Source organism: Gadus chalcogrammus, chromosome 21 (genome assembly GCF_026213295.1).
Source record: "Gadus chalcogrammus isolate NIFS_2021 chromosome 21, NIFS_Gcha_1.0, whole genome shotgun sequence".
In the NCBI taxonomy this organism is placed as follows: domain Eukaryota; kingdom Metazoa; phylum Chordata; class Actinopteri; order Gadiformes; family Gadidae; genus Gadus; species Gadus chalcogrammus.
Window position 1 is genome coordinate 7,472,402 of NC_079432.1, and position 25,000 is coordinate 7,497,401.

General features: G+C 45.5%; 4 protein-coding genes across 6 annotated transcripts in view; 2 read left to right on the top strand and 2 right to left on the bottom strand.

Moving 5' to 3' along the window:
- The window catches only part of pigh (phosphatidylinositol glycan anchor biosynthesis, class H), a 2,135-nt gene extending 311 nt beyond the window's left edge, over window positions 1–1,824 (bottom strand). The window contains exons 1-5 of the mRNA XM_056580903.1: window positions 1,715–1,824; window positions 1,305–1,501; window positions 842–1,051; window positions 621–704; window positions 1–406 (exon numbers count right to left, since the gene is read on the bottom strand). The exon at window positions 1–406 is cut by the window's left edge and continues 311 nt beyond it. Coding sequence (XP_056436878.1) covers window positions 335–406; window positions 621–704; window positions 842–1,051; window positions 1,305–1,481 — 543 coding nt within the window. The 5' untranslated portion in view covers window positions 1,482–1,501; window positions 1,715–1,824 and the 3' untranslated portion in view covers window positions 1–334. The remainder of the gene's footprint in view (window positions 407–620; window positions 705–841; window positions 1,052–1,304; window positions 1,502–1,714) is intronic.
- On the top strand, window positions 1,493–9,299 carry zfyve1 (zinc finger, FYVE domain containing 1). Of its 2 annotated transcripts, none has more exons than XM_056580901.1 (12): window positions 1,493–3,167; window positions 3,257–3,500; window positions 3,764–4,024; window positions 4,556–4,770; window positions 5,050–5,156; window positions 5,381–5,489; window positions 6,051–6,148; window positions 6,532–6,649; window positions 7,635–7,805; window positions 8,180–8,360; window positions 8,710–8,826; window positions 9,046–9,299. In XM_056580901.1, exons 1-12 carry the CDS (start codon window positions 2,688–2,690, stop codon window positions 9,276–9,278), a joined length of 2,334 nt encoding a protein of 777 aa, XP_056436876.1. In that variant the 5' UTR covers window positions 1,493–2,687; the 3' UTR covers window positions 9,279–9,299. The 2 variants fall into 2 exon arrangements, with proteins under 2 accessions (XP_056436876.1, XP_056436875.1); XM_056580900.1 differs by having other exon boundaries at window positions 1,497–3,167; window positions 3,761–4,024.
- Window positions 9,300–9,325: 26 nt separating this feature from the next.
- wdr21 (WD repeat domain 21) lies at window positions 9,326–17,870 on the bottom strand. Its single transcript, XM_056580902.1, has 13 exons — window positions 17,421–17,870; window positions 17,062–17,204; window positions 16,553–16,710; window positions 16,284–16,366; window positions 15,908–16,010; window positions 15,202–15,345; window positions 14,840–14,889; window positions 14,386–14,465; window positions 13,955–14,047; window positions 13,268–13,365; window positions 12,837–13,013; window positions 12,351–12,465; window positions 9,326–11,819 (listed from the first exon to the last, which is right to left on the bottom strand). Exons 1-13 carry the CDS (start codon window positions 17,525–17,527, stop codon window positions 11,587–11,589), a joined length of 1,584 nt encoding a protein of 527 aa, XP_056436877.1. The 5' UTR covers window positions 17,528–17,870; the 3' UTR covers window positions 9,326–11,586.
- Window positions 17,871–18,346: 476 nt separating this feature from the next.
- dpf3 (double PHD fingers 3) overlaps window positions 18,347–25,000 on the top strand; it is a 26,027-nt gene continuing 19,373 nt past the window's right edge. For both annotated transcript variants that reach the window (XM_056581207.1, XM_056581208.1), the window contains exon 1: window positions 18,347–18,469. In XM_056581207.1, coding sequence (XP_056437182.1) covers window positions 18,438–18,469 — 32 coding nt within the window. In that variant the 5' untranslated portion in view covers window positions 18,347–18,437. The remainder of the gene's footprint in view (window positions 18,470–25,000) is intronic.

Consider the following 25,000-nt stretch of genomic DNA (forward strand, 5'->3'; position numbering starts at 1 on the left):
TAGCTAATACTGTATCAGTTAATGGTCAGGGTTAAGTTAAAAATATTAAGATAGGTAATTATTACTTAATTCAACAAAAACATACTTAAATCGTCCTCACAAACATTGTTAAACCAATTATACAATTATGTATGGCAATACACTCAAAAGGTATCAATCACATTAGTTAGCACTGACCTTAACACAATAAGTCAAAGACAGATGGTAAAAATACTCCAAAAAAAAAGGTAAACCAACATCTACGTGAGCTATGCAGGAACATATTCTCATTCGATTCTTTGCCTGAGCAGAAAACAGTTGCACGTGTGATACAACCAGAAATTCCTTTGTTTCATCAGCACTTGGAGATGATTTCCTGGCACGTCTTGTACACCTTCACCAAACAATTAAGCCTTGGCTTGGAACTCTGAAAGATGCAATGTGACAATGGCGTAACTATTACGGCATTATTATTATAAAACAGGGGACTGATGTATGCAATGATTATAGGCTTCAATTCCGGCCAAAATGCGAACACACATTAAAACCATTTAATTATAAAAATAAACATGATATCAGCAAAGAGGTCAGTTTTAAACTAAAGACTATTGACTGCTACACTTATGAATTAGTTTACTCACTGGAAACAAGGGGACAACACTGGAAACTGCACTGGCATCTGCAGGGTCACGCAGTAATATACACAAGTAGTAGATAATTTGGTGCTGAAACATGAAGATAATCAAATGGTAAATAAAAAGATAAAACAAAAAATGTATTCATATAATTATATCAAATGTTGGTTCGATATTTTGGAAGGATTGAGAGGGTTGGCATTGCAATAAAATAAAAGATTCTGTACCATGTAGATAGCTTCATTGATTACAATGTCCTTTATTTTGCTCATCTCTATGAAGCTTGTGTGCTCTCGGCCAGAGGCATAGCTGGAGGACAACTGAATACCCAGGGAACCAATCACAAGCAAGGACTCATGGTCTATCTTCACAAAGTGAATGTAGAGCATCATTCCAATCAGGGTAATGATTATGGCGCTGGACAATACTGCAGTGTTCTGCAAAAAAGCATTGAACATATGTTATTCATTATGAAATTAATGCTTGAATGATATACTAGTGGCCATATAGTGAGGTTAAGTAAATAAAAGTAACAAGGTCATGCATTGCATGCCACTATATCTAATACAGAAAACGGGGATGGCTACATACATATTGCACCTGCATATTAATGACAGATGTCAGATTGTTAAATTACAGCAACACGTTAGAAGAGGACGAAGACCCAAGTGATTATGAAGTTTGTCTTACATCGGTGAGGCAGAACACGGCGTAGGCAAAGATCCACACGAAGCTTGTGGCCACCATCACCGTACCGATGGACACTTTAGGGGAGCTCACAATGAACTCTGTGCAGAAACTTGAATGCCTTTGGTAATCCAAAGTAATGGGTTTCCCGTTAATGTCGGTGTACTTCTCGTCGTCCATAGTGAACGCAGGGGAAGCTTCTGAATGATAAGAGTGGAGTAGGACGGTTAATGGTACAAACTCATGGCAGATACCCAGCAATCGAAACTAGCAGAGAATGGATCACATTGGAGCTAACCAGGGTAGCAGACAAGAGACATAAAGGATTTCCAATCAAGTTAGTATGGTGGGTAAACAATGACATGAATGACAACACGCGAGTAAATAAAAGACAGGGGCATGTCAGTTCTTACCTACAGAAGACACGGTTCTCAATGTGTAAAACAAGAACTAATGCCAAGTAATGAACGGCAATGCTAGTGCTGCTCTGGTCGATACACAAGGACGGCATTGTGGGAAATTGAGTTTTATCTTTTATCGGTTTCACTGAGGTACTTTTTTTTTTACGATAATACAATTATAAATCAGGTTTATCATACAAGGTTTTAAAAATAGAATAATAATTTAACTAGACTACTTTATTTATACTTTTGCCAAACCACTTCGACTCACAACAAGCTCAGCCTCCATTTCCCCAAATGCACTGTGTTTCCATGTAACCCCTCACCTCTGGATGAAAACAAGCCGATCAGCTGATGTCAACTAGCCATAACATTCACAGCGGTAACACCCGACCCGTTTCACCAGACTTTTAACACAACGACGCTTCGGGTATCAACGATTACTCATTGAATGTCTTATTCTTCCGGCGGTACTTCATGGTTCACTGTTTCTTCTGGCAACATTTCAGTGCCAGATGTCTTCGTCGTCCCTTCAAAGCTAGCTGGCGGATTGTTAGTGTTTGTTTACGTCTGTGTCATTGAGCACCGTGATTGAAATATAGACCATCTAACCACCGTCGCGAGGTTAGCAACGTGCCTCTCCGTGTCACTCAGCATGCCATTGTTATAATCGATAGGATATGGATATGTGACTTTTCTATCACTTGACACTTACGTGGTGTTGTTGACATGTTCCACAAGACAGGTGTGCTGTACTATAGAAGAGCTCAGAGCCTCAAGTCTGTAAGTCAATTTGATCCACAAGGTTATTGTTTCTTTTAGTTGTGGGTTCTCTTAGCAACGGAGAAGAAAACGTTATTTTGCTTGGAATGATTTTTTAAAGTGCCTGTTGAAGTGATTGGCTTTCCAATCATAGTATAGATTCATCAATAGACAAAAAAGGGGGAAACTGACACAAAGGCTGTGTCAACCTGTCAGGTTTGAGATGAGTTGCCAAGCTCCATCCGTAGACAAAGGCATGAACACCGTCCTGGTGTGTCAGGAGAGCTACGCCTGCGGGGGCTCAGACGAGGCTTTGTTCGAATGCGACGAATGCGGCAGCCTCCAGTGCACCCGCTGTGAGCTGGAGCTCCACCGGCAGGAGCGCATGAGGAACCACGACCGCGTGCGCATCGCCCCCGGCCACATCCCCTTCTGCGACTCCTGCAAGGGAGACGCGGCCGGCAGCTCCCGCCTGCGAGCCGTGGTGCGCTGCCAGGGCTGCAAGATCAACCTGTGCTTGGACTGCCAGAAGCGCACCCACAGCGGGGCCAACAAGCGGAAGCACCCCCTCACCCAGTACCCCCCGCCCAAAGCGGCCCCCGAGGGCGGCCTGGCGGACGCGGAGGCCGGGGTTGAGGCCCTCAAGGCCCAGTTGGAGAGAGTATGCAGCTTCCTCCTGGTGGACGATCGAGAAGAGATGCAGGTAAACGCCTAGGGGACACGTTTCCCCCGTGGCGCACGTTTCCTACGCTCTTTGTTCACAGAGAGTCTAATCCTTGCTGTGTTCTTCAGGTGAAGAACGACGAGGACTTCGTCAGCCGGCTGGGCTGCAGGCCGGACGAGCTCCTCAAGGTGGTCTCCATCTTTGGTAACACCGGGGAGGGAAAGTCTCACACGCTCAACCACACCTTCTTCCTGGGGAGGGAGGTGTTCAAGACCTCCCCCACGCAGGAGTCCTGCACGGTGGGGGTATGGGCCGCCATGGACCCCGTGCATCGGGTGGTGGTCATCGACACGGAGGGACTGCTGGGTGCAGGTAAGGGGTAGATAGGTCTGACACATCCTGACCCAGAGACTGTTTATACTGTCTAACTCAGTGTTAATTATCAGTGTTGGAACATATCAATACTTGCATATTAAGATTTTGAATTCAAAGTGATTTATGTGTAACTTTTTCACACTGGCCCGTACCCGATTTGAACCCTGATTTAAAAACCTGCAAGAAAGACCTTAGAAATCCCTTTAGACCGACTAGGCTACGACACGACACATATTGGGACCATCTCATCTACCTAGCAGGGGCGAACCAGGGCCAGCGCACCAGGCTGCTCCTCAAGGTGCTGGCCGTGTCGGACCTGGTCATCTACCGGACGCACGCCGACCGTCTCCACGACGACCTGTTCAAGTTCCTGGGCGACGCCTCGGACGCCTACCTGAAGCACTTCACCCGGGAGCTGAAGGCCACCACGGCGCGCTGCGGCCTGGACGTGCCCCTCTCCACGCTGGGCCCCGCCGTGGTCATCTTCCATGAGACGGTCCACACCAAGCTGCTGGGATCAGGTGGGCGGATGACGACGTACACCTGAACACTGTCTCCGACCCTTTGGGTACCGTGGCGATGGTGTAGCACATACTAATGTGGACCGTGTCCAAAATAATGTTTACGTTTACATTGAATTGATATATATATATATATATAAAGCATAAGAGCAATTTAGCATTATTTAACTTCTTTGCATATTTTTATTTTATATATATATATATATATATATATATATATGGATGGATTTGTTGCCTGGAAATGATCATTGTCATCATGTATGAATTGAGAAAGCAGAACATTAAATGAAAATAGAAACGGTCATAACATACAACGAAAAAGGTCATGAACTCTTCCGTCCTCACCTTCCACTTCCTCTCTTTATTATTTATTATTATTATTATTATTTTATGTATATTTATGAATCTATTTATTAATTGTTATTTATTATTATTTAGCTGTGTAAGTCTGGTTGCCTCTACTGTCTCGTTGTCTTTGTGGCAATGACAAATAAAGTACTTTGAACTTTGAACTCTACTCCTCCCCCCCAGACAAACCCTCGGAGTCGGCCGAGCGCCTGCTCCAGGAGCGCTTCAGGAAGCTGGGGCTCTTCCCGGAGGCCTTCAGCTCCGTCCAGTACCGGGGCACGCGCACCTACAACCCCCCCACGGACTTCAGCGGGCTGCTGCGGACCCTGGAGCAGCAGCTGAACAACAACACCACCCGCTCGCCGCGCACCGCCGCCGTCGTCCACAAGGCCCTGCAGGCAGGCGCCGGCATCACCATCGGAATTATACAATACTATTAAGAATAATATTCTGCTTTTAATGTGAAGCGCTTTTCATGAAACTCAGCCTCTTCGGAAAGCCTGAAGTCAAAACATCATCAAAGTAAAATCCCAGTAACAATAGAACTATCAACATTAAAGACAAAGTAATTTAAAATAGTTTGTTTGAAACAACGGTTGTCGATGTGAACAAATATCCTATTTTCTTGATGGGTGAAATCATCCTATGGGCCTTTGGCGTGTTTGTGCCCCTCTCAGGCCCTGAGTGAGCGCTTCAGTGGGGATATCACAGACGAGCACCTGGCCTGTAACTGCTTCTTCCCAGACGAGTACTTCACCTGCTCCAGCATCTGCCTCAGCTGTGGGTAGGTGTCAACCACACACAGGCTCAACACAAGATGTTGGCTTTCATGTTTAACATACCGGCGAATATCTGCTCCCATTAACCTACAACACAAGCTCCATACAAGTTACACTGCACCTGAATCTCCCCGGATAAATAAAGTGCTAGCTCAGTGTTATTTAAGTTGTAGAAGAGAACGTGTTAATTTGTAATCTTGTCATTTAATCTACTGTGTGTGGCTTTCAGATCCTCCTGCAAGAACAGCATGAATCACTTGAGGGAAGAGACGGAGCATGACGCCAAACACCGCTGTCGCTACTCTGCCCAGTACGACAACCGCATCTACACATGCAAGGCAAGATTCGAAAATTAGACAATCACATCTGGCATGAACGTGTTATAGCTTTTTATGTTACTCTGTTTACTCTAAATTGGCGATTGGTTGGAAGTTCACAAATACCTGATTTGGAGATCCCACATTGTTATCTACCAATGTATACCAACCTCATGCATGCCAACCTGATTGATGCAAGGTATTCGTGATTTACTTGGGCATGTCATTTTAAACTTGGATCCAGCAGTCCTCCTATGTTATAATTTAACCTCTGGGGGCCAGAAGGCAGAAGGAGCAGAGTGACGCCTTGTTTCCTGTTTCATTACAGAGATATTCTTACCAAGATAAACTTATTTTCACAAGAAGACTAAGGTTTCAGAAGGGGATTATGTGTGTTCCTATGATGGGCAGTCTGCAAGGTTTTGATTTGAAACATTTATAGAAACCTTGAGCTTGTCTGCCATCAGACTTTAGCTTGAGACTACCCCAAGAAGGGCTCAGGGCTTAACAGGTGAAGCAACGAAGACTCAAATGGTTTGGATCACCGTCTGACTTCCTTATCCTGACACTGGATTTCCACAGTCCTGTTATGAGCGAGGAAAGGAGGTGATTGTCGTTCCCAAGACAACGGCCTCGTCTGACTCCCCTTGGTTCGGTCTGGCCATCTACGCCTGGTCTGGGTAGGTCCTGGGGGCAGGGGGAAGTCATCCATCTGCCTGACCACAATACTCTTGTTGTGTACGCTATCTCAGCACTACACTATGAGACAAAAAAAAAAAAAAACTATGTTATTGATTCACTGTTTACTTGTGTCTGGTTGTAACATTTAGGACATAATAAGAGGACATTTAGTTGTGGAGCATTTCCCCATTGAGCATTTAAGTTTTCCAATATTGATTGTATACTTTGATTGTTATCGAATCATCATGCCTCATGTTGCTCTGAATATAAGTGTCTGCTGAGCTGTTGAATGTAAACAGCTAGCAGAATAATTTGCCTAAGATTCATCATTGTGTGTATTATCACAGTGGTATCATTTCTGTGTGTTGGTTCATTCTACCAGGTATGTGATCGAGTGCCCGAACTGTGCAGTGATCTACCGGAGCAGGCAGTACTGGTATGGAAACCAGGACCCGGTAGACACCGTGGTCAGAACAGAGATCCAACACATCTGGCCTGGGGTAAGGAGGCCACACCCAGACTATCTTAAATCCTTACAGAGCTTAAACTGGAAGAGTTCATGTTTATGTTAGGAAAGGGAAAAGGGGTGCATTCTTATACGCCAATTTTGAAAGTATGCTATGCTGATGTGTGTTAGGAAGTGTCTTAACTATTTATTGGCACTTGATAGCTTATTCTTTTTAATAATTTTGCTAAAAGTACAAATTAATAAGGCTGCCTACCTACAAAGAGCTGACCATGAAAACTTAAAAGCAAATTCCTCATAATCTTTAGTGTTCAGTTAACATCATTTTAACTATCCACACTCTATAAATAAAAATGTTTGTTGCTTGTTTAAGAGATGAGAATAATCTATGATTGCTTCACTTCGCGGAATACAAAGTTTCCAAACAGCGAACTAAGGTTAAACAAGTAGACCTGACCGCATACGTGAGCAGTGCATGAGGTCACAGTGATTCAGCTCACCAGATGACCCAACAACAAACACATTGAGTGTTGAGTGTCAGGACAGCGCACAGTGTTGCAATGAGGGGGGAGAGTGTGTGTTTACGTTCCCGGTTTAGCATTAAAGATCCAGTGTTCGCCTGCGTCAACAGGCAAACGCTGGTTGTTGCTGTTTATTTTCAGTCTGTTATTGGAACATTTGCTGACATTGCGCTCGCCTTTTAAATACATAGTTAAAAATCTTTATCTAGAAACCGGTTGGACAAATATAGTTATATTTATACACTATCACAGGATTTGATCTATTTGGTGTTCTATATAATGATTTATTCTGTCATTATAAAATCAATACAGTCATCCGTCAGTGATGACCCTAGAAAATGCATTTAACTGAATATTGATTGCTTTCACGTAAATAGAGTCGGCATAGCAAATGTCGACCGATTTGTGCATGCTCGTATTGTGTTCATCGCCATGGTTACGCGTCTTTTCCGCCTTCACACACACAATGTCAACCCCTCAACCCCTGCCCCCTTCCAGTCGGACGGCTTCCTGAAGGACAACAACAACGCCGCCCAGAGGCTGCTGGACGGAGTGAACTACATCTCCCAGTCGGTGTCTGAGCTCAGCGTCAAGCCGGCCAAGGCCGTCACCTCCTGGCTGACGGACCAGATCGCCCCGGCCTACTGGAAGCCCAACTCCCTCATCCTGGTGAGTGATGAGACGATAAAGCTTGCTGTGGGGAAAGACAAATGGCACGCGGGTGGGTTAACCAGACACGCACACGCGCAGGTCGTTTCTGTGTTCACAGCTCCACAGAGGAAGGGATGAAATGCAACACCCGTGGTTGTGTGGTTTACATGGTTTTGTTTTTCCATGTGGGATGAAGACTTGTTCCAAAGAGCCATGTTTTTTACTATCATGACGATGGGGATGTTTCCGTTATTATTATGCTGAGAGATTGGATCAATAATATTGATACATTGATGCTGATAAGTTCTGTTTTCTACACGCTTTCATTCAGGGTTACCGTGAGACAGTGACCTATTTTAAAGTATTTTGCTGTGTGCGTGCGCGTCGTGTAGGCGTGCCATACGTGCTCGGAGGCGTTCCAGCCCAACGACACCAAGCACCACTGCCGGGCCTGCGGGGAGGGCTTCTGTGACGCCTGCTCCTCCAAGAGCCGGCCGGTCCCCGAGAGGGGCTGGGGCCTGGCCCCGGTGAGGGTCTGTGACACGTGCTTCCACAACAGAGGCATCTCCACCGGTACCAGTATACACCAAGAGACCCCAGCATACCCCCTTTGTCTATCCCTGATCAAGTGACCTAAAACTCTGTTAAGCTTCCTTCTGGAGCTCTAGCTGTGAGGTCAGGTGATCAAGAGGATCTCCAGGCTCTTTAAATGGAGCTCTGACCTGTAAGACAGGACGTTAAAAATGAGTTATTCTACTAACCTTGTTTTTCGGATTCTTATAGCACCTCTTTTCTCAGTATTCTTTTCTTGGAAACTAGGTTGTGCCGCACCTTTTTGCAGCTGCTCCAGTTTACGTTTGATGCGTCCATCGTGCTCTGCTTCCCTTGAACACAACATTACAATTTTGGGTCACTTCTCCAGAGTTGCTGGACGCAGCGCTGGAGGAAGAGGAAGGGGGAACGTTGATCGCCAGAAAGGTGGGCGAGGCGGTGCAAAGCACCCTGGGAGCTGTAGTCGGCGCCATAGACATCCCCCTGGGTGAGTCACTTCCTGGTGAAACCTACAAAGAAGCTGGTAGCGAGGGATACCAATGTTTTATCCAATTTAAACGCAACACATTCGCAATTGTATTTTCTACTCGATTTGTATTGGATTGTATTTTAAGCGAAGGAAGTTATTCTCGAGTCCACGATCGTTAACACCCAATGGTAACCTCCTGGGCGTATCCCCTGACCAACCCTCGGCCCCCCCTCCCAGGCCTGGTGAAGGACGCGGCGCGCCCCGCCTACTGGGTCCCCGACCAGGACATCCAGGCCTGCTGCGAGTGCCAGCGGGAGTTCACGCCGCGCCTGTCCATCCACCACTGCCGCGCGTGCGGCCAGGGCGTGTGTGACGAGTGCTCCCCGGAGCGGCGCGCCGTGCCCTCCCGCGGCTGGGACCACCCCGTGAGAGTCTGCAACGCCTGCCACCAGAAGCCCGGGGAGCTATAGCAGGGACGGGCCGCTGGGTGGGGGGGGGGGCTGGGCCGGTGGGGCCAGGGCCGTCAAGGCGGAGGTCTTCCCCGGTCTGGGAGCTGGAAATTTGGGAAATCTTGCCGGATGCAGAAGTGGTCCGCGGTAGTAGATTCTGATTGGATGATGGGTGGTTTGTTGTTACGGATACCGGCCTCGGCCTGTTTCTGAAACATTGGAACATGTTTGCTGTTTGTTTGTCTCGTCTTGTTTGTCAGTGTCCCATTTAATTCTATTTCACTTTCATCGTCAACACTTTTATGGGAAAACAACAGAACAAAGGTTTTAGTAGAACGAGTTATCATTATCAGGAAAGAGGATATCATGTGCGATGATGTTTTAAGTTGTATTATAGTAACGGCTTTCCTAAAAGCTGGGCTTGGGCTCATTTCATAACACCCCTCTTAACCCCTTAAGAGTCTTAGTACTGCTTCACAGTAAACCAGAAGTCCTATGACAATCATACAGATGTAATACACTTGAGCATTAGGAGTACTAAAGTGAAAACGTCACGTTGTCCTGGCGACCGGATTTTCAGTTCTAAACAAACCAGAGATGGAGTTTTCCATTGCTGCCTTGTGTTTCTTTGAAAATGAAAATAAATCTATTTCAAGAGGGGAAAATCACTACCAATTGAAACCTGTCGAGGCTTTCATGTATTCCCCTTGGGTATTAAAAGGAAAAGTTTGACGTTACTTTAAATATATTTTTATTTTATATGAATCTACAATCTATTCTCAATATTCCTACTACATCATTGGTAAAGCAAACTTGCAAATCAATTCGCAAAAAAAACGTTTGTGTGGCATAGGATGTCCCCTTGTTAATTTGGTTTGTGTAGAACTGAAAATCGGTTGCTATGGAAACTTGACGTCACACTTTAGTACTCTATTGGAACTAGGTAGTAGTAGTAGTCCGCAATGATCTGCATAAAGCTTCCAGTGTGCGCTGCTGCTTCAATAAACAGTGCCCTTAATACTAGCTTAGCGTTAGGACTTAAATATTTTAGCTTTAGAACAAATGGAAAAGCTGGGAAGTGTAGTTTTCCCACAGTTTTCACTCTTAATCCACAAATGTACTGTAGCGCTATAAATGCATTCCATGTTATTGCATTAGAACCAATAGCGATATCCTATATTCTCGTTTGGCCTATTTGTGGTTGTGTATGCATTTGAAAAGGCTGATGTTCTGTTCATAGACTCGCCTTAACAATGCTGCCCAGTGCCCACACTGACTGTTTAATTTTATATGAAAAATCTATACCTAGAGGGAAAAGTTTACTATATAAATAATGAAAACCATTTTGTTAATGGCTTGCTTTTTTAAAATATTTAATTTATCTAATCCTAGAACAATCAACAAGACTGTACTACATATGATCTGCCTCTAAAGAGCAGCTGTGTCTCAGAGCTTCCTGAGGCTGGCCCCTCAGAAGAGGTCGAGATAGTCGAGCGAGGCGACGCCGTGTATAGTAGGATCGTGCTGAAGCCATGTTTGAACCAGTGGCGGGGCAGATTTACTTAGAGTTGCACCATAACATGTTAGTCTGTTTGATATCTGGTTGAACTGCTTTGTGTTTACCGTCCACCACCACATATACAGGGCATTATAAAGATCTAAGTGGAGGGGAGACTTAGTATTCACTTGAAGGGGAAATAAGCTAGAAATCTACGACCTCCATCGTCTTTCCTGAGTCAAGTTGGAGGAACACGGAAAAAAGGCAAAAAAAAGAAAAACCTTTATCTTGAATGTGTTGATATTTGCTCGGATAATAAAGAGACAAACATTTGACACATTTGTGTGTACGTTTCTAGTTTCTTTAAAAACAGCAAATTGCTGAAGCATGCAGGAATGGAAGTTGCGAAGACAATGCCAGCACCCAATTATTTAATTTCAAATGTCAATTAAGTCTGTTAATAATTGCACTTTCTATGGAAAATACACAGCATATAGTTTCTTTCACAGTGTTTCCTTTTTTCCTAATAACCCCAACCATTATTATATTCCATCCTTTTACTCGCAAGCGAACGCCCTGGTGCTCACCATTCCTACCAACCTCTTTCAAACTGAAAGTTGACCTACCTATATCCCTTCAGCCCCGCCGGAGTCGATGTTATAGAGAACCACAATAACCCACAGCCAAGCTCAATTCAAGTCAAACACTTGGCGCGGTGGAGATCCAATTTGCCACATTCGCCGTCGGCAAAATACCCCCAATACCACCAAAAGACCACCTCTTTGTCGTGAAAAAAGCAAACCGAAACACAGTTGGCAGAGGACGGTTCCTTCACCGAGTGGGCTGCTTCGTCGTCGTATCCTGGGGGTCCGTGTTGTACGAGAAGTAGTACAGGTCGTGCTTGACGGCCATGAGCAGGCCGGGGAGCCCCCGGCGGCCGCCCAGCTGCGAGGAGAACACCACGCTGGGGATGAGGTCTTTGGCGGCGGGGTGTGGTGACGGGATGGTCCGCAGCAGCTGGCCGTCCTGGAGGCTCCACAGCCGGGTGTAGCAGTCCTGACCCACTGGAGGGGGGGGGCAGGGAGGGGGACACAAGAACAGAGGGGGGGGGGGGGTCAGGAGAAACCTGACGATGCCAATGGGGGGGGGGGGGTGGTAGGGGACGACCCTGAACGATATCAAGGAGTGTTGGTGATGACTCCATTATTTATACTTTCTATCCATTTTGTATCATAGTTCAATGAGCTATATATATTTTTTGTTTTGACTTCGTTGCAGTTTTTACACTATAGTTGTATACTAAGGAGCCGAAAAGATGGATCTATAGTACTTCACATATCTGTAACTCAAATAATATACATAACTAATATACATCAAATAAACACACATTCCAAATCGACATTTCTGTGACAGTACCTCTTTCAAAACCTCTTCACTGAGTACATATTAAGTCTTGCCCTATTCGCACGTATAAAACAGTATGCAGTGTACTGAGGATCATATATCTGGACACACACGCACGTTGAAGGAGCGGACCAGCTCTTCCAGCGTACCTTGTGCGTTACATGATGCGTGAGAGACGGCAGAGGGCTCACCTGCCAGCAGCAGCCCCTCGGCTTCGTTCACGTGGATGGGCAGGTAGGCGTGCTCGTTGTGATGCCCCTTGTACTCCCGCACCGGCTTGGTCGCCCGCACGTCCCAGAGCTTGATCTGGATGTCCAAAACATAAAGGACACCCACCATTGAATGCACACCCGTCTACTTAAGGCGAGGGCAGGCGACATGGAGAAACCAGCTAGAGTAAGCTAGGTTAAAGTAGTTCAAGTCGTTCACATGTGTGCTTAATTCACCACTGCTCAACGGCGGAGAAACGGGGGGGGGGGGGGGGGGGCGAGAGATTCAAAATCTGCACTCTCTTCACAAGTCTTGAATCTGACCTACAGCCACTTTATCCGTAAATAACAACTCCGCGGAACTTCCATGCATCCGGGTGGATCTGTTTAAAGTGGACGACGGAGCGCGTCTGCTTCCACTGAGGCCCGTGGGAGTGTTCACTGCGGTGTGAGGGCGGATTCTCTGACCTGGCCCAGCATGTCGGCGGCCAGCAGGTAGTTCTCGTCCTGCAGCAGGCGCACCGAGGTGATGGCCGACTCCTGGTGGAAGCGGCTGCTCTTCCAGCCGCCCCCCCGCCGGCCGCGCACCCGCAGGTCGATGCTGAACATCTCCCCGGAGCGGCAGCCGTTGAACAGCACCGGGGCCTGGGGGAGAGGGAGAGGGTAGACAGAGACAGAGACAGAGACAGAGACAGAGAGAGACAGAGTGAAAATCCAATAGCGCTCGTCCAATCCAGTACATATCTGGTGTTGGTTTAATATAAGCCTTGTGGGGGACTCTTCAATCAGTAACCTTTACTTTGGTAAAAGATGATCAGGCGGTGAGACGTTTGCATTAGTTCAATCAGTCACCTTCTGTCATTCATGATCTCACCAGCACGTTGTGCCGGCTAACCTACCCGGACAGCAAACTGCTGGGCCAAGACATCGCTGGTCACGCTGTACGTCTGAGTGCGACGCGCCTCCGCATCCTGCACGATGATCCGGCGAGACAGACCTGACCGCACGCAACACACACACACCTCAGTAAGATGATGATCACGGTTTTACACATACTGTGTGTTGAGGGCAGGATAGTGCAGTGGCCACTGGTGGTATGGGAGGGTACTGCAGGTAGTACGTGACCACATTAACAATAATATGAAATATACAATATTATAGACATTTGAAAATAAAAGTTTATCAATGTTATAAGTATAGTTAATGTAACATAGTAACATGGCTTGTCATTATTCAAAAATAGTTTTGCTTCGGGCATTCCATTAGGTTTTCCATTGTAATGTTCCCCTTTATGTTTTGGGTTCATATGTGTTTGCCAAATAAACACACTGGGAGCATAAGCAGCGCTGACTCCCCCCCCCCCCCCCCCGTTTCCCACAGGCCATGTTCTTTATGCAGTAATAATTGCATAAATAGGGGGCACTGGCACTCTTGGCTCAGCCACTGCATGTGTGTTTTTCTATTTTTAACCTGCCTATGAGGTGGTCGGCTAAATGTCCTGATGACAACTTAACAGTCGCCCTAGAATCAAAGGTTGGGACCCAGCGGTGGAGGCCTGGTGTAGCGGCGGGGGGCGGCGGACCGACCTGTGCTGAAGCTCTTGTCCGCCTGAGGGTTGAGGCACCAGGCACAGGACCAGGCAGCTGAGATCTTGAAGCTACACAGCATCCCGGGCTGCTCTGTGGTGAGAGAGAAGAGAGAGAGGGGGGGGGGGGGGGGGGGGAGCACAGGCTTATGGAGCTGGGGAGCCAGGGGACCGGAGGAGGAGGAGGAGAACTGCAGCGACACTTAACTTAACCACCGATAGAACTCATCATCATAGATGGCAGTCCTGGGCAAACACTCCAATGTCAAGTGTCAATTTATAAAACGTACATTTAAAATAAACAGTTAAAATAAACCATGCAGAAACCAACAGATTAAACATCTGCATATTTTTATTGACTTTTACTATCATCATCATTGCACCTTTTAATACGATGTAACGAAGGGCAACGCATCCATGTTGTGGACTTACCTGGGTTGGAGTTGCTGAAAAGGGAGGCAGGGAGCAGACTGACACAGCCCGGGGTGTCTGCCATCCCCACCAGACACAGCCTGACAGAGGAGCTCCATGAAGGAAATTAAACAGCAGACCATGGGACCACATGGCACTATGGGGCTCAGATCGATCCATCAGAGGCACCAGTGTTTTAGAAAACATGCAATGTGTGTGCTGAATGGAAGAAAAAAAAGGCACCCTGATTCCTGATCTAAATGTTAAATCCCTCTGTTGTGAAGGGAGAAGTAACACCGGTCAAGGTCAGTTTAGGAGAGATTTATTTTAAGACCATATGTACATGTTATTCACTATTAGCAGGACTGACCTGGTAGAGAAGTTTTAACAAACTGACTTTAACACATATACGATTTAAAGTAGATCAGAAGACATTGAGGCTGCAGGCTGATTGGACAGTAGCCAGGAAGGATACAACACATGGGAGTCGGGATGGTTAACTGATGCCCAGCAGATGGAATTCACCTGAAATAAGGTGAATGAAGTGGTGAAACAGAAGAACTGTAGTCAGTCATCTACAAATACAACAGAGGTTTGTGAAACGGCAAATGGAAATGGTAAAATTGTATATAATTTTTTCCAATTTTGTCATGATTTGGATGTGAATAAAATTGTGTGTCCTATTGGAACAATCCAGTACCAACATGATGTTAGTTTGCTTCTTTGGGGTACATGCCGCCCTCTGGTGGCCACGCTTCCAAGAACGCATCTTGGAGCCATCTAAAGTGTCCATGTACTGATATGGAGACACTGGTGTCTGGAGAAACCCCTTCCTACCTTGCGGTTGGTGAAGTACAGGTTGTCACACATTTCCACCGCCAGTGAGCCTCTGCTGCAGCCTTTAAAGTTCATGATGCCGTACTTGCACCCGCCGTGGGACACGTCGTTGACCGTGAACACCCTCTCAGACGCAGAGTCCCCCTAGAGAGAGGAAGCAGCGGGAAGGAGCCGTTCAGCTCAAAGAACACCAACGTTTCCAAAGCAAACCTTCTTAACAGATGTTTTTGAGGGAATCTTAATGGGTCTGGATCTCTCTGAGATGAAACTCTGTGTCCTAAACACAGCATTGTATATTTCCGTTATTATGTACTAACACTTTGTGTGCATGCTTGTGTGGGTGATGGCCCTATTGATTAAAAAGAAAAAAGTAGGTAAAGGGCAGTTTTAGAGGGAGAAGCCTCACAGACTACACTACAACCTGAGTTTTTTTTACATTTCTAACCCTTACAAACCATTTCATTATCTTCAGACAAACGCAGGTGTCTCTTCTCACACCTTTTATGGGTCTGCGCTTTCTATGTACCATGGAACAGGTAGAGGACTTTTCTAGGGAAAATCGGTCTACTACCGGTGACCTTGTACGTAATAGAGGTGACCATGATGTGTTGCTGTCCTACTGAGAGAAGGCTGAAGGGCGGCTATTGCCCCACCACACAAGGATAAGCATCAAAGTGGACCAGCGTGTGCCCGTATGTGCACTGACCACTATGACCCTGAAGTTGTCTTGGTTGGGGCTGTGGTTTTCAGTGCTCTTGACCTCCAGACGTTGTCGCATCATTCCACTCGCCTTCACTTCATGGACCAACCTGGTGACACATGGTAATTATGTCACAAGTTACAAGTGAAGTATACAAAAGAAACATGACAATGCGTTTACATAATATATAAAAAGTTTTTTATATGTATTGATATATTGATTGATTATATTGATGCTCGGGTATTTCCCCCTTTGTTATCCGTTTGGTTCATTTTATTTTGTTGTATTTTCTGGTTAATTACTCACTTATGGCTTCAGCACACCATAACAAATATAGCATCAAAAATATATACGTCTCTCTAGATCTATACTGATAGCGTACCTGCAGTAGGAGTTTGAAGGTAGAAGCCCAACTCGTCTTTTCTGCAGCAGAAGAGCCGTGTTTAATCCTACTCTTGGCGCCTTCTGTAAACCAGAGAAGACGTGTCACTGAAACACATTAAATACACCAGCAAATCTGGTCAATAAATATCCAAGTGGCCAAACCTCATCGGTTCAGAACTGAGGGTCCATTGTAAGAATAACAATGACAACGAATGAATAAGGAGAGAGTGTGTAAACACAAGCATCTCCTCATGGAGGAAGCCGTACCTTGAAGGGCTGGTCATCCTCCGAGAGCAGCCTGGCCCTGTGCTTCTCTCTCTCCTTCTCCTGCAGCTGCTCCTTGGTCAGGGGGTTACAGTTGTTGTGTCCCGGCAACAGGCGGAAGTAGCGGTTCTTCTCCACGTCGAAATAAAACCCTGGCAGTTCTATTAATGAATGGCGAAAAAAAGTTGCAATTCGAGAGTAGAGTGAGACAGGGTTATCAGATCCAAGTGTTTTATTCTCAAATGCACATAACCAAACAGAAAGATCAATTACGATAGACAAAAATAAAACAAAAGATCCAAACATATTGTACACGATAATCACATGTTATCCAAGGAATCTCAAACTTCTCTTTTAAGATAACACTTGATTAATACTGAAAGGGAAATTCAAGGATTTAAGGATAACTTAAATCTAACTACAAATCTTTGCATAAAGAACTTTGTGTATCCATCATAGCATACATTTGACAATATTTATTGATGTAAAAATAAGTGTTGATTTAGCCTCACCAGGTGCCACATTGCTAGTATTAGAGGAAGAGGAGGTTGATGTTGAGGAGGAAGAGACCGAGGACGAAGAGGTGGACGGATTTGCAGCATCAGAGCCTCTCTGGGAAGCTTGGTTAGAAGAGTCTGTTTGACTATATCCATACCTAGTGATTAAACACAGCATTCACACAGTCCTTCCTGTTATACAAAGCCTGATCTGAATTGCTTCATGGAGTAAAGAAGTTCAAATAACAATATCATCTATGACAGTAGCCAAGTATAGATTGCAAAGTAGTTTCATGCTCATACTTGAGCATGAACTCAAATCTTGAGCATTTCTTCCATACTCTTTAATTCCTAGAGTTTAAAAGGTTATGTACCATTCGTCTTGTGATGAACTCTGCCGGTTGTCTCTGTACCAGTCGTTGCGGTGAGCACCTTGTCGCCGACGTGATCTCCGTTCCTCTCGTGAGTTCCATTTCCTCATGGTGTATAAATCTGGCTATTAGACAGCTTAACAGAAGGACTATGTTTTTGTGTGACAAGGCTATGTTTTTACTACGAGTGCAAAATACCTAGTCAGCTAACGTTAGCTGTCCTTAGTTTTCCCTAATGTGTTACTGCCGTTTATATTTGTATATATTCATTGACAATTCATAGCACTTGTCTATACTTAAAAATATAATACTTCAGTTCAGCCTGACCTCTATGTTGCAAATAAAAGGGCTAACAACATTTATATAAATAGCTACCTAGCTAAACAACAGCACACAAACTTTATAGTCCTGGGTCGGCCATGTTGCAGACACGTGATTATCAAGTCCGCCAACCAAAATGTGATTGGCCAATGGTTCACAAAAGCGTCTCACTTTACGGGCGTTCATTGGCTGTTGGTCCTTGTCAGTCATCCTTTATTCACCGTTTTGGAACGTGTCGTAGTATTTGTGTATTTGGAATTATAGACTGTTAATAAACAGTAGTAACATCAACACTGCAACTGGCATTAAAGCATTACACCTTCTTGAATGTATATTTTTATGCGCCGATGTTTATGTTTTCCATTTGAATCTAACATACAATACAATGCATCATTACTTTGTCGGATTAAACTCTCCAAATACCCACACAAATCTCACAGTTGCAGTGTATTGGAGCATAGGTCAAAACAAAACACCTTTATAACCGTGTAATTACATATAATGCGTCCCTCATACTGGGATGTATAGCCCGGGATGTTAGTTTTGACAGTCTTCCCTGAAGCCCCGCCCCGCACCTTCATGCTGCTGTTGTATTGGTAGGGAGCACGGTGACCAGGACTGCATTGGCTGCCTGTTTTTTTCTAAGAGTCCCAAACTATACCGAGATTTGGAATATTAGGTTACAGTCCTGCAAGGAAAATGGCGACAGTCATTCATAATCCTCTGAAATCGTAAGTAAATACAGAATTATACGGTCTTTTTGGTTTGCATGGCGTTGGCTTGTGCATCAACGATTACATTTTGGATGGGGCCCTAAAGTTGCACGTATGCGTATAATAACATTACATTATTATCCTCATAATATCAACGTATTGTAAGAACAACTTGGATGAAATCCGCGTGCATTTGATTCAGGAAGCATACTTTGCTTTGTTTTGTTTTTTAAGCTACAAGACAAACATTGCGCTCTAGCGCGCAAGCTTCCTCGCACATTATCTTCATTTATCGCGCGTAAATGTCTTCTCTCATTCATGCCAATTGGGTATCATGATCAGTCAAGATGCCATTGATTACATTGTGCGCTTCGTCTTTCTCAAGTTGGTTTCGCTCTTTGTTTATTCCGATCTGCTTTTCTGGAGAAATGGTTTAGCGCACGTCAGAACACGGTAGATCTGCTTTCTTCGTGGTGGTCATTCTCTTTTAGGAATGGTAAATAATGGGTTAACAGGCTACCAGCACACATTCAATGTCAATAAAAAAAAAGATTTTGTGACAAAACGCTTATATTGTCAAAAAACACTTATTATGCCGATATTGTAATTACATATTTTTTCTAAATAGTATTATACACATAAACACTTGATGCCACATCAAAGCATGCTTTTTGCAACAAGGATCCTTATATATTTGGAGATGACAGTAATATGCATATTTAGGTATATATGTGTTGAAGTACGGCTTAATGTGTTTGGTACTGCATGAGCTTAGGAATAGAGAATCCAGAACTAGATATGCAGCATAGCCTATATGATCTCCCTGCAGTTCAGGGCAGGAGCTTACCGCTGTTATGTGGAATGTGACGACAGTGAGACAGGATTCACACGGACGGCTACCGAGCCCTCCATTCTCTAATGTATGTTTGCCACCGTTTCTTTTTCGTGAAGTTATCTGAGCAACGAGTTGAATACTGCGTTGATTGTCTTGCATAGCAAACAGGACGTATCCGATTTCTTTCATTTAGTCAAGTAGTTATAGCCTATGCACTCGTTTACAAGCAGTGTTCTCTATAGTTCCATGTTTACCTATAGCCTTCATACGGGAGCATCAACATACTTTCGCTTAAATAAGTCCTAAAGTTAACACGAGGCCAACATGTTCATTCATTGAAAGGGCAAAGACGAGAAATGGCCGACACTGCGTTCAGTGTCCTAGTGAAATTGCAATACCTCAATTGGCAAAAGGCAAATACTACTGTTGAACAAGCAGTAGGATGGTTAATACTTATATGCAATGACGTGTGTGTGTGTGTGTGTGTGTGTGTGTGTGTGTGTGTGTGTGTGTGTGTGTGTGTGTGTGTGTGTGTGTGTGTGTGTGTGTGTGTGTGTGTGTGTGTGTGTGTGTGTGTGTGTTTGTTTGTGCGTATGTGCGCATGTGCGTGTGTGTTATTATTAAATGTTGCTCTGTATATACAGCAACAGATTAGGAACATCCTAGTGTTTCTAATCTCTGTTTGCTTCCATCTGTTGAGGTATAAGGACCAGGCCGTGGTACACAAACAGGGATGAATGTCTGTCATTTCAACATAACAAACATTGCTCTCCTTTCTAAGACATTCTGTCAGCTTGGCCATTGTGAGCATTGGGTCAACGGTGGTTACCTTTCAGTCATATACTGTCTATTGTGTTTATTGTCCTTTTAAGGGAAATGAGAGCAATTAGTTTCCGCTGTGGCCCTGTGAATCATATGAAGAGGTAAACGATAACAATAATGTACGGTAAGCAGTTACCGTCTCTCCGGTTAAACTACCACGCTGATTATTGGTTGACGCATACAGGTTTTACAGTTGTTTCAATTCTATGTCAATTACATTATGCAATAGGTCAAGAGCATTGAGATAATTTAAAATATATGCAGAGTGATGTACTACGTAATTGCATCACAACAATCTTATCTTAAACTGTTGTACATAGATTTGACGTGTCCGGATGAGGAACAGGACGAGGTATGGCTCTCTGTGTGATTTGCGTTACAGTTGAGAAAAACACGGTTGAGATTTCTGGCAGAACGTTACGGGGGAAGGGCGGGGTTAAACCTGTGTGTGTGTGTGTGTCTGTGTGTGTGTGTGTGTGTGTGTGTGTAACGTGCGTGTGTGTCTGTGTGTGTGTGTGGGGGGGGGGGGGGGGGGGGGGGATGCATTTACACAGGGCATTCAGGGTTTTTCTGTAGCTTGCTCCACCCATCCCCCAACTTGCGTGAGGGAGACCTTGAGTGAATGATGGGTGGGGGTCTGTCTGACTGGATTTCGGCTGAATGTATTCATACGGCGACGTAACACACGGGGCAGCCCTGGCCTTTGTCTCGTGAAAGAGCTGTCCCAGGAGGGAGGGTTTCCCGGCAAGAAGAATAACAAAATTGCTGCCTGGAACGTTTTATTTTCCTATGTGTCTGTCTGTGTGTCGCACTTTAGTAGATGATCACTTTGCAATGTTTGGTATAAGAGAGAGAAAGAGGGAGAGGGCGATGGAGAGGGAGGGACAGAGAGGGACAGAGAGACAGAGGGAGAAAGAGAGTTAGAGGGAGAGAGAGAGAGAGAGAGAGACACTGAGACTGACAGTCTATTTCTTTTTTTACTTGGGCATATTTTCTTTCTTGCATGCCATCCAGTAATATCCTGATTGTGTGTCAGTGATTCCTGTTGACTCTGGATCTGAGTGCCGCCTGCTCCCTGCGCGTCCCCCTGGGGCCACACCAGAAGCTAAACCAACATGGTACGACGTAACATTTTGACCATGTTGTTCCATATTCCCCCCCCCCGTGATTTAGCTTCTTTACTGTACCTCTCCCTCTTCTGTTTCCCATCAGTCACACTCTCTTAACCCTTTCCTCCTCTTTCTTTTGTGCCGTCTGTGCCTGCGGGCCTTGCGCGCGACTGTGTGTGTGTGTGTGTGTGTGCGTGTGTGTGTGTGTGCACGTGCACGTGCGCAGCGGTGAGCGAAAACAAGAATGACATGGTTTGAGAGGGAACACGTGTGCCCCCAGACATATGAGCAGCCCCCTCTCCCCTCCCTCCCTTCCCTGCCCCCCCCCCTCCTAATCTGTTTCCCTGACTCCGCCTCCCCACCTCCCTCTCGCTCTCTCTCTCTCTCTCTCTCTCTCTCTCTCTCTCTATCTCTCTCTCCCTCTCTTCTTCATCTCTCTCCTCTCTCTCTCTCTCTCTCTATCTCTCTCTCTCTCTCTCTCTACCTCTCATCTCTCTCTCTCTCTCTTCTCTCTCTCTTCTCTCTATCTCTATCTCTATCTCTCTCTCTCTCTCCTCTCTCTCTCTCTCTCCCTTTTCACCTCAGCATGGCCTACAAAGTGCCACAAAGAAGCTTCTCACCAATTCCCCCCCCCCCCCTCACCCCCCTCTCGTTTCTCTCTTGTCCCTTCTCTGGTTCTCCAATGGTGTCCAAAAAAAGTTTCCTCAAAAGTCTGCCCCTCAAATGCAGTGTATCTTCTATGCATTTGTTTATCTCTGTATTGTTACACACAAATTGTTCAGGTAGAGCAGTTTCGTTTTTGATCAAGGTTTGCAGAACTCCAACGGAATCAGCGTTGGGTGTGGCGTTTGGATGTTGCCTTTGGAAACATTGGGGCTGTCAAAGTAGAAGCTTGTATCATCAAGGCAAACACACCGCAATCCATTACAAACCACTGGCTCACCTCAAGTGGGTGATTCATCATCCCAATAATCCTTGTGCATTGGGTGCAATGGAATGCTCGTGTGTTGTTGCAGTGTGAGCGGCACGGACATGTTGGACTAAAGAGGGAAAAATCATCAGAAATCAGAGAAGGAAGAACCTAAACCAGCAGAAAACACGACCTCTGCGTGACCTTTGTTGAATAGACGTCAAGGCTGCAATGTGTTTACGGCCCAAAGCATCCCCCTGCCCTTCTAAAGAAAGATGGCTCCCGTCTTCAGTTCAACATATTCGAGAGTAGTGTACCAGCTGTGATAGCAATCAGCATTTCACTAGTGCTGAACTGCCTGCCAACCAGCTTCCCCCCTCCCAGCCCTATCTGCCTTAACCTTGCTGTGTGTGTGTGTGTGTGTGTGTGTGTGTGTGTGTGTGTGTGTGTGTGTGTGTGTGTGTGTGTGTGTGTGTGTGTGTGTGTGTGTGTGTGTGTGTGTGTGGTGTGTGTGTGGGGGGGGGGGGGGGGGGGGGGGGTAAGACTGCTTAGCAGATGACAGGGCAGGGAATCATCAATAGCAGCAAGCTCTCTTGGCGCAAGACATGCTGGCTGGCACGCATGTTGGCTACGAAGCGCAGTCTACGCCCGCAGCCAGTTCATTATACATGAACTTCCTGCGCTTCTGCAGTCCCCGTTGCACACGGTCAAAGGGGTGGGCAGGAGAGATGGCTATCAGCGCCGTCCTGATGGCTCGCCTGGCTTAATGGCCTGCAATGGGCCGCGGGTTTAGAGTAAGGCCCAATCCAATTTCTACCCCTTACCCCTTCCCCTTCCCCCTTCAAAACAAGGGGGAGGGGTGAGGGGAAGGGGTAAGGGGTAGAAATGGGATTGGGCCTAAACCCACTCTGGTGCCTGCCTACTATCGGCCCCACTGCGGTCCTGCCCCACAGCTGCTCTGGTCGATAGCAGGCAGCTGAAGAAGAAGACTTTGCTGGGTCCATATTGATACACCCCCGTCCCGTATGAGTGTTTTTATATGATTCCAGTGCAATCTAGGACATGCATAACCCCCCGCTGTATTTCTACCTCAGTGGAATACAAAGTTGTCTGAGGGGAAATGCTATGATCTAATGTGTTTCGTTAAAAAAGACATGCGCACACGCACGTGCCACCCACGCTCAAGAAAAATCCAATTGCTTTTGTTTGGTTTTATTCAGAAGGTAAACAATTAGGCTTACCATTGCAAATGAATGAATAAGTGGGAAGTTAATGGATAATAAGCTGCACTGTGCACTTACTGATGTGATTATTTCAAAGTAGATCCTTTTCCAGGAATGAAAGAAACCCAAGCAGGGTTCTCTGCGGACAGCGTCGGCCATGCCGCCAGTCTAAATACCAATTAGAAAACCCACACAATAACTGCAGAGACATCTATCTATATGCAGCCCTACCCTGAAGCATATATAGATCCAGTTCAGCATAAGGAAAAAAATCCATTACAAATTCAATCATTTTTTTCAAGTGTAATGATACAACATAACAGTGGGTTCTGAAAATATAGATTGTGGCAAAACACTGCAGTGGTTATTATGCCGTTATGTTTCATCACTTTGCGAGAGGGAAGAGGAAACAGATGGAGAGAATGTTGACAGAGGAGGGCAGACAGGTACTTGGTGTCCATCCAACTGTTAATGAACTGTTAGTTAATTCTTATTACTGCATTTGCATTAATGTTAATTAATGGTTCATCACTTCAAGTTTCACCGATGAGACCCTTCCTCTCCTCTCTCATATTACACATAAAACTATCCCTATGTGGTTTGTGAACAGGATCGCGTATAGTGTTCATGTCAGTATTCATAACGCAGTTCATCAGCACAGTTTAGACCTATATACCACAGTTTGGGTTCTTTCTCCTCTCCTTTCCTCTCCAATCCCTCCTCTCCTTCTCCAGCAATTCTTCACCTGGACATGCTGAACTTGTATCACTTTGGAGAGAGGGGATTAAATTGCAGCAAAGCCATCATGGCTTCTGCCACTAGAACTGATAAGATGACCTTCGCACACAGAGAGCTCTGTGCTAGTATTGGAATGATTTAGACTAATGCTGTCCAATTGTGGTGGTAAACACAGGCACCGACACACATGGTACTCACACGCACACACACACACACACATGCACACACACACGCACACATGCATGCTATTACACACACACAGTCACACACACACACACACGCACACATACACACACATGCGCACACAGACCCACACACACAAACACGCATACACACATAGTTACAGCAGCAGATTCCATCAGTATCCAGGAAGCTGACAACAGAGGGCAAAGTGTTCCATGACATGTGAACTCTTACATAAGCTACGTGGCTTAGATCTCCACGCACACACACACGCACACGCACACGCACACGCACACACACAAGATCCTTAATAGGCACAGAGGAGGGCCTGGTTGAAAACTGCACAGATTTGAGAAGGGGAAGTGATTTGATGGATGGAGGTGGACGTCTTAGCTTGAATATATATCTGCAACTGTGTCTTGACTGTCACAACTACCACACGTACGTAAACACACACACACACACACACACACACACACACACACACACACACACACACACACACACACACACACACACACACACACACACACAGTTGAATACACACTCGCGACGCACACCAGGGCTGCTCTGTCATATGCAGGGTCACATACCAACTTATGTAATAGTTGACGAAGGGGCTTCAGGGTATTACCGGCCTTGCGCTGTAAGAAGTGAGACAGGAGCATAGACAACAGAGAAACAGACAGATGAAAGATGACAGAAGGAGGTGTGTGTGTGTGTGTTTGT